The 12893-nt window shown below is 47.0% G+C and overlaps 1 protein-coding gene across 1 annotated transcript; it reads right to left on the reverse strand.

Annotated features, from left to right (window-relative positions):
• Positions 1-247: 247 nt before the first annotated feature.
• Positions 248-12064, reverse strand: Pdcl3 (phosducin like 3). The gene is made up of 7 exons (XM_076557427.1): positions 11928-12064; positions 7672-7804; positions 5661-5751; positions 5246-5389; positions 4131-4339; positions 637-882; positions 248-440 (listed from the first exon to the last, which is right to left on the reverse strand). Exons 1-6 carry the CDS (start codon positions 11931-11933, stop codon positions 740-742), a joined length of 726 nt encoding a protein of 241 aa, XP_076413542.1. The 5' UTR covers positions 11934-12064; the 3' UTR covers positions 248-440; positions 637-739.
• Positions 12065-12893: the final 829 nt, after the last annotated feature.

Consider the following 12893-nt stretch of genomic DNA (forward strand, 5'->3'; position numbering starts at 1 on the left):
AACAGTATTTGTCTCAAAAATATTTTCAGCCATTTCTTAAAACAGGACACACATTAAGATTTTTCCCCCACTTGGAGATTATTCCTATATATATTTTAGCTGATAGTTCTTTTGCTAGCTTTATAAAATGAAAATAAAACAGTATAGCTATAAAGCTTCTCATTTTTTGCAATTATTCTTTAAACAGTTAATTTATTCACATTATTAACAAACAAACAAAAAAAAACAACTCCATATTCTTTTCTACACAGTTGCATGTCAAAAAATACTAAACAGTTTCATGGTTTGCTGAAATACATGTAGGAAGACAGATATTTGGCATAAAGCTTGTTTAAATTTTTCTTAAAGAAACATTATTAATTTAAAAAGAGTTCCAAGGAATTTAATAAAATTTCCAGCGATGATTTCTGAATGTATAAAATTTAAATAATTATAAAAAGGTTAAAAACCAGCCGGGCGTTGGTGGCGCACGCCTTTAATCCCAGCACTCGGGAGGCAGAGCCAGGCGGATCTCTGTGAGTTCGAGGCCAGCCTGGGCTACCAAGTGAGCTCCAGGAAAGGCGCAAAGCTACACAGAGAAACCCTGTCTCAAAAAAAAAAAAAAAACAAAAAAAAAAAAAAAAAAAAAAAAAAAAGGTTAAAAACCAAAATACGATAAATTTTTGCTTTTTCCTCCTTATTATAAATCCAGACAATACGTCCTATCAAGAAAGTTCAAAAAGGAACAGTGGCTGTTATCTTAGTCACCCTCGGAATCGCTGTCCCTTCTCATGGGGACAGAGCCTCGCACTGAGGACAGCAAGACATCTTCCACCGGCTTCCTGGGGTTCTCCTCCAGGTCTGTCTTGATTGCTCCTGACTCCGACAGTTTCCACTCCAACTCTGCCAGACAAAGAAAAAGCAAATGGCGTAAGGCACCAGGTCCCCTCAAAGGCGTCCTCACCCAAAGCCCATAAGACAATTTAAATTTTTCCTGAGAGGGTTAAAAAAAAAAGAAGAAAAGACCAGCTGGGCGGTGGTGGCGCACACCTTTAATCCCAGCACTCGGGAGGCAGAGCCAGGCAGATCTCTGTGAGTTCAAGGCCAGCCTGGGCTACCGAGTGAGATCCAGGACAGGCTCCAAAGCTACACAGAGAAACCCTGTCTCAAAAAAAGAAAAAAAAAAAAGACCATCAAAATTTGGTGACCATTTTAGTGCCGTCTGAAAGAAGAGAAAGGAGGGGGAAAAATTAAACTCTTAGGAAGGAAAACTTGAAGTGCCTTTTCAAGTGAAGAGCAAACGACATACTGTATAAACTGGAACCTGCGTGAAAATGACAGGACGATACAAAGAACAGCGTGTCGGCCAGTGCTACCGCCTCTCAGCTTCCTCATGGTGCATTCAGAGGAAACACCCCTACAGTGCGGCTGAACCCAGCAGTGAGATCTCATTTTAATTAATAAAAGGAAAATTTCCAGCTTCATGGGGTCTGATATCCATTCAACTCAAAACATGCATGTAAATCAAAATAGATGCCCAAGAACACATTCCTGTATTGTAAACTCCAATCTTACCATCAGTGAAACGCCACACGGCGGGAGACCTGGGGAGCAAAATCAGGTGCCGTCCAAGACCCCAGGTAGCTCGGCTTTCTTAACTGGACAGTCCTACTACAACCGACAGCCGGCTCTAGTTTATCAAACTTTATTATCTAAAGTCCTCCAGGAAACAGGGTTTGAGGGGTGGCTGCCAGGGGCCGGAGATATAACCAGACAGTCAGATGGTAAAAAGCCTTCCAATGTAAGATGAAAAGCTCTGAGGGCCTAAGGGGCAACCTGGTGACCACAGCTAATAAGGAACTACATAACCTGAAACATGTTTAGAAAGTAGACGTAATGCTGTCACCAATGGGAGGGGGCAAGGGAGCCAGGTGACAAGTGAGCTCAACTGACTGCGATCTTTCGGTGAGCGTGTGGTACCCCTTAATAACCTTAAGCTTTTTTTTTTTTTTTTTTTTTTTTTTTTTTTTTTTTAATGAGCCACACCTCAGTAATGCTGGGGGCAGTGTGCACCTCCAAAATGCCTCGAGTCTTTTTAGCTCCAGGTATTATGGTTGAATGCTGTGAAAACAGGCCCTTTATGGGGAAAAAAAATAAGGTTTCTGATTCTTGACTCAAGACTGTATTTATTTATACAACGCACACACGCACGCACGCGCATTCAACATTACTATTCACTTACAGTCATTATATATACAGATGTACTAACCCTCAAGTAAGAACTTTTCTGGAAATAAAGACAGTAGCACCAACTGTACACTGGTAGTTAGAACTGGTGTGCCTCACTAGGACTGCTAGCTAGACCTGGCATGCCTCACTGGAACTACTAGTTAGATATGGGGTGCCTCACCAGAACTGCTAGTTACACATGGTGTGCCTCACTAGAGCTGCTAGTTACACATGACATGCCTCACCAGGACTGCTAGTTACACATGGTGTGCCTTGAGTCACCAGAACTGATGTTGACTTCAGTTGTCCCTACAATAGTCAGGCGCTGAGGCATTTAAGAGGGACTAATGTCACAGACTACACTGATTCTCAAGAAAGTGGGTTGCAGGTGGCCGTTAATCCCAGAAGTTGGGAGGCAGAGGCAGGAGGATCTCTGTGAATTTAAGGCCAGCCTGGTCTACAGAGAGTTCCAGTATAGCCAGGCAGCCAGGGCTACAGAGAAACCCAGTCTCAAAAAAACAAAACAAACAAACAAAAAACAAAAAGACAAAGAAACAGGATGTGACTACACAGCAAGCTTGCCACACCCTCTCAGTTGCTCCCACACATCCTCCCTCCGCATTGCCTCCCCCTTCTCCACCAGGACACAACACAAGGCCTTCCCCGGAAGCCAACAGAAGTCTGCGCTGCGCCTCTGACGTCCCAGCCTTCAGAAACAGAAGCCAAAGTAAACCTCCTTCAGGTGTTTTTTGCTTTCATAAGAGAAAATGGACTAAGGCATAACCTCGTCTCACAGTATAACCACAAGAACACAAAATCAGGTATGTATTAATTCGGAACACCGTATGCCTCTGAACACTGGAACATAACTGACATGTCTTATGTATGTGCCCATGTCTGTACTTTCTAGGCTGAATAACTGAGTTTGAAAGTACATAAAACCATGTTTAAAAAGCATATTTTTGAAGAGAAGTAAAGCAGTTGGATAAATTATATTTCAACAAAGAGATAAAGAATTTCACTTGACAGAGATGCCTCTAGCCTCAGATTCTGAGTCACGTGTCATATATATGGGTAGCAGGTATAAAGGAATACGTTAAAGATAGAATTAAATGAAATTTAAAATTAAAAACTACTGGGGCTGGAGAGATGGCTCAGCGGTTAAGAGCACTGGCTGCTCTTCCAAAGGTCCTGAGTTCAATTCCCAGCAACCACATGGTGGCTCACAACCATCAGTAATGAGATCTGGTGCCCTCTTCTGGTCATACATGCTGTATACAAAATAAATAAAAATATCTTGAAAAAAAAAATATTAAAAACTACTGGGGCTGGAGAGATGGCTCAGCGGTTAAGAGCACTGGCTGCTCTTCCAGAGGTCCTGAGTTCAATTCCCAGCAACCACATGGTGGCTCACAACCATCAGTAATGAGATCTGGTGCCCTCTTCTGGCCTGCAGGGACACATGTAGGCAGAACACTGTATACATAATAAAATAAATAAATCTTAAAAAAAAATTAAAAACTACTGGGAGTCAACTAAGACTACAGAAAAACACAAACACACTATAAGCAAGTGTCATTATCACGTAAGCTAAACTCAAAAAAAAAAAAAAAAACTGTAATCTTAAGCTCTACCTGAAAACAACATTCAACCAGATAAGGGAAATATACTTGATGTTAATATACTTGATGTTAATCTGAAGTAAAGGTGAGTCCAGAGTGCCTCCTCTCACCGAGAACAAGAGAGCCCAGCTCACTGCTCCTGGTGACTCTGCAGGAGTGAGAAATTCGATGCGCTCGGCCTTACAGAGGCGGAGGTAAGCTGGACAAATCATGACACCTCTCTAGGAAGCTGGCACTCCCTGTCAGGGGGTGTCCCTGCACACCTCTCACCAGACCCCCAAGCCGTCAAGAGCCCCTCACCATCTCTCGTCAGGTTCATGCCGCCGAACACCAGAGGGCCAATGAACTGGGCCTTGATGTCCCCCTCCAGGTAGACGAACACCGTGGGCAGATTCCTATCGGGGTAATTGGGGATGCAGGTCGTTGAAATGGCTTTGACGAATTTCACATCGGGAAACTTCCTGGCCAGTCCACTCAAGTGCTGGTTTATCAAGGAACAGAGGGGAATCCTGGAACGCAAGAAGAGAAAACAGAGCGGCTGTGATCTATGAGCAGACAGGGCAGAGCCAACACAGAAACCCCAGAAGGGCTTCACGGGGTGTTTGGGACAGCAGGATGAACTCACATTTCTAAAATAATAATAATAATAATAATAATAATAATAATATCCATTCTAGTGTGTTCAGGGAAAGTGAGTAATTCCAAATCCAAATTCAATTCAATTTAACAATACGTCTGAGAACACAGCTTTGATAGTTTTGAAGACTGCTATGTCTTTCTGTGAGGGTCATTCAGAAAACACTGGAGAGAACACGTGATGTGTGTCAAACCGGCCAGAGAGCACTTCCTGCCTTGAAGTGATTTCCAATCGAGCACCCCGGGCACAGACAGGTGAAGGACGAGAGAACACAGGCGGCCACAGCACCTCTGGCAGTTCCCATCTCAAGGTCACCCTGGCCATCTGTAAGGCAGCGATTTCATAGAATTCTCAAATGCCAATTCCTCTCCAGGGAAGGGTAACCTGATCTGAGCTTTCATGGGTTTTGTTTTTAAAGATTTGGGTTTTGCCATGTAACCCACGCTGTCCTCAATTCTGCTATGTAGCCCAGGCTAGACTTGAACTCTGTCACAGTCCTCTGGCCTCAGCCTCTCATGCTGGGAGTGCTAGTGTGAACTACCGTACTTGGCAGAATTCTTTTTTTTTTAACAAAAGGAATTTAAGTCCTTGCTCTACGCTTTTAATAGACACACATTACTCACAAATATTAATTTAAAATTAATTTAAAAGGAACACACGTGCAGGTAAAACACACAAACAAAACATAAAAACCAAACCTCCCATAGAGGTTAAGCCCCATACGGACTGAACAGAAATTCAACCCAACGCTTCACAGACCCTGTGGAGATCAGCTCACCCTTGCTTGTACAGGTGTAAGATCACCCACAAGCCCTCGCCGGCTCTGGTGACTTCCTGAACGTAATCCTTTCCTGAGATCTCTAACACTTCTCCGAATTTGTTCTTCAGCTGAGTCGCCTTCCACTCAGCCAGCCTTTGCTGCCTGCACAACAGGGGGACCGCACTTAAGTACGCAGACGGACACTTGTACACAAGCAGGCACGCGCATCTTTCAGAGGACAATCCCTGTGTTCGGGCTGACGGACTGGCCTCATGATAAAGAACACACATCTCAGTGCCCCCCAAACCCCACGCCGCCCCTATGGATGGCACTAACCGGTAGGTACAGCTTGATGGCATGTTCATTCCCGATGTTCAAAGAACACACATCTCAGCACCTCCCAAACCCCACAGTCCCTGAAGGTGGCACTAACCGGTACATCTCGATGGCACGTTCGTCCTCTTCGTTGAACTCATCCTCATTCTCCTCCAGCTCCTCCAAAGTCATGTCTTCGTATGTTTTCACTGAATTTCGTTTCATTGACAGGAGCATAAAAATGAAAAGATAAGCACACACACACATCTTCATGTTTTCGCTGTTCTCCTACATATGTGCACATCACTCCTGAAGGCCCAGCCCACTGAGACAAAAACTAAGGTACTGTTTAAAAAGATGGTCCCAGGCTAGAGAGATGGCTCAGTGGTTAAGAGCATTGGCTGCTCTTCCAGAGGTCCTGAGTTCAACTCCCAGCAACCACATGGTGGCTCACAACCATCTATAGTGGGATCTGATGCCCTCTTCTGAAATAAAGGTGTACTCATATACATAAAATAAATAAACCTTTAAAAAATAAAAATAAAAATAAAAAAAAAAGACGGTCCCACCAGTACCCTTCTTACTCTATGTGAATACAAATGACAAGTTTCCCAGATTCATGAAACAGGAGTCACCTTTGCCTGATGCTGCCTGCTCTCGCCTCCAGGGACAGCGCTCACGGGCCGCATGTCCTAACACTTCTCATGTCACCTACACTGTACATGACATTGGCAAACTGTCCTGTGCTATGTGAGCTCGCTGTGAGGCTGGCTCTGGAAGTGGGGTTGTCTCCCAGCTTATCTCAGACCCAAGCACCTCGGCCTGGCTCTTTCAGCCTTCTTCACTCATGCCGGGGGCAGACCTCTCTACCCCTCAGACTCCTCAAGCCTGGCAGGCTTCCTTGCCTTTTCTCTCTCACACAACACTGGGATCCATCAGCAAATTCTGCCGGCCCTCCTTCACATTATGCCCAGCTCTAACCACTCACTGGTCCTCTCCTCCACCGCCGCACCGGTCCAAGCCAATGGTGTCTCTTGCCTGAATGACTGCATTAGCCTGCTCTCCCCGCTCCTTGACTTTGCACATCCAGGCACTGTCTATGCTCAGTAAGACGGTGTTTCAACCTCCAGTAACTTGCAAGCTGGGCTCTTTACTAGGCGATTCAGGGTCCAATGGTCCAGGGTCCGGGAGGCTTTTGTAAACTTTCTACTGCTTTCCCTGTCATGAAGACCTCCTCATGGATTCTCTAGGATCCCAAGCCAGCTTTCGACTTGAAGTAGCTTACCTTACCTCGCCTCCTTCAGGTCTACTCAAATGTCATCTCAGTGAGGTCCCCTCTGCCCAACTGAAAACCCTATCTATCCCACTGTCCGACCTTCCTAACCCAGCCCAGCCTTATTCCTTTTACTTCTGAAATATAAAGACATATGACTTTTGTCCAGCCTGTGTGCCACTAAATCTCCATTATTCAGAACAGCACTCAACACACAAAAATCATTCAATAAACAAGATTCATCTTACGACATCTTCCTCAAAACAAGCGTTCACATCTGAACAGGGCAAAAGTACCAGCTCTGTTGATCAACATCTCTCAGCTGGGAAGTATCCGAAACCTCCGAAGGCACCTGTCTACCATTCGGATGCCTTGGCCTCACACACACACACATTCTGATTCTGCAGGGATCAGACACCTCTGGCCCAACGCCGGGGGAAGCTGATGCAGGTGGGGAGACCTTTGAGAAATCCCCTCTGTCAGACACCAGGCATCATCTCAAACGTCTTCTGCTTCCTCAAGTTAAGTAAGCTACTCTATGTCAATATTCTTAACCAAGCCACGAAGATTAATAAAACACAGCCTCAAAAGAACACAAACACTAAAAAGCTGAACAAATCTCGATGGCATTGTCCAAAGCCACGTGCTCCTGTGAGAGACAAGGGCCGCGGGCCGCAGGGTGGCTCACTCTCTGCTCTGCGGGGTTACCTATCTAGCTATCACTGACAAGGTTGATGCCAGGGCTCCAGCGCTGCCTCCTGGCTGTTGCCCCGAAGGTCCCTTCTACTACAGCGGTTGGTGGCTTGTTCCCAAAGCCAGCCAGCCACAGAGCAAAGGGAGAAATGAGCAAACTCACCCACTGACTGCTGAAGGAGTCGCTGCTCCTCCTTCTCTGCTTCTTCCTTTTCCAGTTCCTTCAGGCTCTCCTTCGGGGGCAGGATGCCCTTCTTGCGTAAGATGTCATTCCACTCGGTGTCTGCATTGGGGTCCTGGGACAGCAAAGACGAGGACTCGGTGAGGGCAGGGTCCAGGAGAGAAGGCATAACGTGGGGCGAAGTGATACATGGGAAAGATGGAGAACAGGAGGGATTCAAGCTAAATTACTCCGTGGCGTACTCCTGAGAGCATCGAAAGATCTACCGCCCCTGCGGTAGTCTCCCCGAGGAGGTAAAACTCAGGAAATGATGCGCAGATTGGCATCAAGATTGAAACCCAGGCTTTGATCTACCTTCTGGTTAGTATGTTCATTCGTAATTTAAACAAATTTTATTTAAAACTGTAATGAATTTCTATGACATTATTCAAAGTGAATCTGACCAAAGGTAGGGACTGTGGGGATGCAGGGTGCCTCTGAAGTCTCCTAGTTCTGAGGCCCAGGGAGGTGATGACAGGAGATGCCCCCTGACTTTCTAAGATCTCACAGTGATGTGATTCCTGCAATAGATTTTAAGTGGCTACTTGGATTGGTTGATGTTTTTGTCCACTTTGACACAAACTAGTCATGTGAGAAGAGGGAACCCCAAATGTCACATCAGTCTGGCCTATAGACAAGCCAGGCGGCGGGGCCTGTTCTTGATTGATGGCAGATGTGGAAGGGCCCAGTTCACTGTGGGCGGTGCCATCCCCAGAGAAGGCAGTCCTGAAATACACGAGCAAGAGAACTGAGCAAGCCAAGGGGAACAAGCCAGTAAGCAACATTCCTCCAAAGGTCCCTGGCTCCTCAAACCTGCCTCAAGGTTTCTGTCCGGGGTCCTGTCATGACGTCTTTTAATGATGAACCTGAGAGTTGTTTTACCACAGCAATAGAAATCTAACAAAGCCACGACAGCAGGCAAATTACTGAACTGGGCGGGAACCAAGAAGAATGTGCTAGTGGCCATGATGGATAGAGGAGCCACTACAGCCAAGGTGAAGAGGTAGGCTGCAAACGAGCACATATGCAAACTACATGCTGTTATGGAAACAAGCTGTTGTAGATGTAATCAACCGTCTTATTAAATAAGAAACACAGAACCAATGTAAAAGAGAAAGCCAAGAGATCAGAGCTCAGAGCTAAAATCTCACCCTTCCTCCTGCGGTGGTCCTAGCTTCCCGAAAGAGAGCTATTTCCTGTGTGTCTGTCTTTTCATAGTATTTTGTTCTGCCTTCTCATTGGTTGTAAACCCAAACACGTGACTGCCTTGTCACTGTCTGTATGTACAGCCCCCCAGGTCTTAAAGGCGTATGTCTCCAATGCTGGCTGTATCCCTGAACACACAGAGATCTATGGGATTAAAGGCGTGTGCCACCACCGCCATGCTCTTTCTATAGCTCTAATAGCTCTGACCCCCGGACAACTTTATTAACATACAATCAAAATCACATTTCAGTACAATTAGAATACCACCACAAGCTGTGTCAAGTGCGATGATGACAAACAGTTGTTGGTCCACAGCAGTGGTTCTCAACCTGTGGATTGAGACATACATGCAGACACCCTGCATATCAGATACTTACACTGCAATGTGACAGTAGCAAAATTAGTTATGATGTAGCAACAAAATTATTTTATAGTTGGGGGCCACCACAACACGAGGAACTGTATTAAAGGGTCGCAGCATTTAGGAGGGTTGAGAAGCACTGGTCTGGAGTTAAAGGGGACCACATTTCACACAACGGGCAGAGATGAATAAGGAAGCAAAGTAGGACGCTGTCTCTGACTTGAGACGACAGAGCTAAAACTGAACTGCTCACTGTGCTGGCTAGTTTTATGTCCACTTGACTCCAGCTACAGTCATCTGAGAGGAGGGAACCTCAACTGAGAAGATGCCTCCAGAAGACTGGGCTGGAAGCAGACGAGCTTGAAGGGCATTTTCTTAATTAGTGATTGATGAGGGAGGGCCCAGCCCATTGTGGGTGGTACCATCCCTGGGCTGGTGGCCCTGGGTTCTATAAGAAAGAAGACTGAAGCCGGGCGGTGGTGGCGCACGCCTTTAATCCCAGCACTCGGGAGGCAGAGCCAGGCGGATCTCTGTGAGTTCGAGGCCAGCCTGGTCTCCAAAGTGAGTTCCAGGAAAGGCGCAAAGCTACACAGAGAAACCCTGTCTCGAAAAACCAAAAAGAAAAAAAAAAAAAAAGAAAGAAAGAAGACTGAGCAAGCCATGGGGAGCAAGCCAGTCAGCAGCACTCCGCCATGGCCTCTATATCAGCTCCTGCCTCCAGGATTCTGTCCTGTTTGAATTTCTGCCCTGATTTCCTTCAGTGATGGATTATGACGTAGAAGTGTACGCCAAATAAACCCCTTCCTCCCCAAGTTGCTTTTGGTCAATGGCATGTCATCACAGCAATACATAACCCTGACTAAGACACTGGCTTATGCTGTTTGTAAAGGGGGTTCACATCTATCTGTTCTCCTTCCTTCAGAAGTGACCACCACCAACACCCACTTAGACAGCAAGTTCTGTCTTAACCTGCAAATTTCAGCTTCAGCAAAAAGACCACCCTGAGATGATCACAAGACTATGACAATGCCTAACCCTATACAAACCATGAAAGATTTCTGCTTGAAGCTGGGCCTCTCTGAGCCAACAGGCTACAGCTATACACTAATTAAAGAACTTTTACCTTTCTCTCGGGAGTGCTGAGAATGTCTCTTTAAGGGAAGCCGGGCTCCCCTCTCCCAACAAGAGGAAAGTGGAGACAAAGAAAATAACATTTCAGGCAGAGGGACCAACAAACGCAAAGGTCCCAGAGCGAAGACGCTGTGACATTCTGAGCTTCAGTCTTGAGAGGCTGCTGTATACTTGGAGAGGAGGAGGCTAGGCTGACAGATTTCTCTAAAGTTTATCGAGTCTAAAGGATAAATCTGGAGAGCAGACCCCACCCCGCAAGTCACTCATGATGGCTAAATGCTAGGCATTTCCCTTCAGCTGAGCCAACTCTTGCCTCCCAAGTGCAGTGAGGTATGGCACTCAGAAAGACATTGCCATGTCTGACCATACCACCCTGAACCTACCCCATCTTCTCGGGTAGGAAGCTTAGTAGGGTGGGTCTGATTAGTACTTGGATGGGAGTTGATACTGCCATAAGGAACAGTTAGCCAAAGTGACTAGGATCAAAGTGGTCTCAGACCTGGAACTCAGATGCCCCATTATTCTGGGTTGGCACGGTTTAACAGAACACTGATAACAGGGCTCAGAACTTGGTTCATTTTATGAACTCAAGGGAAGGACTGTGGGACAACCAGGCTCCAACCTCACTTCTGCGTCACAATCTGGCTGAGACAGATCACAAGAAAGGTGAAGTTTCCTTTTATCAAGGTAGTCAGGGAAAGTGAAGAGTGACATTTTTAAGTAGGGACCTGAAGAATCAACAATGCAGAGGGGTTCAGAGAAGTTCCTCAACTTTCCCTTTACCTTCCAGGGGCACCTGGCTTGTGGTGGGCTTGCTGGGTGAATAGACGGCAAGCCCCTCCAGTCCCCAATGCCGGAGCCCACAACGGTATGCCCCATCTACCCTCCATCCAGACTCTTCAGAATTCTTAAACACAGCGACACAGAAGGGCTAAGTCCTTGGACAGTGACAAATGCGGCCGTCACAGATTTTTGCTCTTAAAAGATTGTAATTTCTATGGCGTTTTCTAGCACTTTCTTTGAATTTTTGTCAAATACTATTAGCAAATTCCAGCTCAGAAAGAGAAGAATAAAAAAAAAAAAAAACAATAACTCAGAGGTTCTGATTTTCTTCATTTCGGAAATTAACTCTTGTAGTTGGCCCTGGGCTCAGCTCTGGAAACCAGAAAGCGCCCCCAGAAACACTAGCGTTGGGTAAAGAGTCGACTCTAGATGGCAGAAGAGTCGAGGCCTTCATCAGACCTAGAAGAGGACGACCCCAGGCTCAGGGGCCCCCAAAGGACAGAGATTTGGGCAGGACACACCCGAGCAGGAGCACCCAGCCCGGAGTCTGGCGAGACTACACCCGCCCTCTCGCAGTGCGCGTGCGCAGGCTCTTTTTGCGCGGCCTCACCGCAGTCTGCCGAACCGGGGCAATTCGTGTAGACCTGGTTCCAGGTCTGGCGCGAGCCCACCAGACCAAACGACCCCAGCCTTGGGGTCCCGACCACGCCACGCTCACCTGCATCTTGCCTCCAGTCACTTAGATCGGCGCACCGCGTCCCAGACCCTGGAAGCCTCTCCGCGCAGGCGCAGCACCGCCCTCCCTCCGTCCTTCGCCCCGCCCCCAGGAGCGAGCTGGGCGAAGCCAAGGAGGAAGTGAGGGCTTGGAGTCTGCGCCGGGTCTTCGGGAAACTGGAGCGACTAGTGTGCGCCCGTGAATGACAGGACACGCCTCCGGTGGGTGGGACCACGGGGTTGACGTCACCCAGGGCCGATCCCGAGCGCTACCTTGTTAGGGAAAGTGTCTGGTGAATGGGGGCTGGCCTGCGGAGGTACCCGTAGGTCCTGCGATTTCCCGGCAGCCAACCCGAGCCTGTCCAGACGCCTCTTCTCTACCCACTGGTCAGAAGCAGAATTGCCGATCAGTGATCCGATGCTAGAATTAAAAATAACACTGGGTCACCTGGAAGTTAGCCACGGCCTTTACTGCTGTGTTGGATGAGGTTTAGTTGCTCATAAGGCTGCTTATTGAGAGCATATTCTAGCCTATATCTGCAGATACAGCAGTAATCAATGGGTTCCATGCCCATCTGGTTGAACGCCAGAGCCGTATGTCAATGAACAGAAACACAGGCGGTAGGGTCCAGGGCCTGTCCTTATCATTCCAAACTGGAGGTGAGAGCACTAGTCTTCCCTGGTGTTATTAAGATGCATCCTACACATCTGGACTGACTTATTGCCTCCTGCTTCGAGATGACCCTAAGCACACCGCGGGGCTCCCTATTTTAGAGCTATGCTTTATAATAACCCAAGAGCCTTCAAAACTTCAGCTCACATCTATAATCCCAATGTTCCTGAGACTGGGGCAAGAGGGTTACCGAATTCCAGGCCAGCCAGGGCTAGAGAGTGAGCGAGCTCCTTGTTATTGCTTCCAAAATCAGTTTTGGGTGGTTTAGCCTAGGGGTGAATTTGATCTTATGCTTCT

This window comes from Peromyscus maniculatus, chromosome 21 (assembly GCF_049852395.1).
Source record: "Peromyscus maniculatus bairdii isolate BWxNUB_F1_BW_parent chromosome 21, HU_Pman_BW_mat_3.1, whole genome shotgun sequence".
Classification (NCBI taxonomy): domain Eukaryota; kingdom Metazoa; phylum Chordata; class Mammalia; order Rodentia; family Cricetidae; genus Peromyscus; species Peromyscus maniculatus.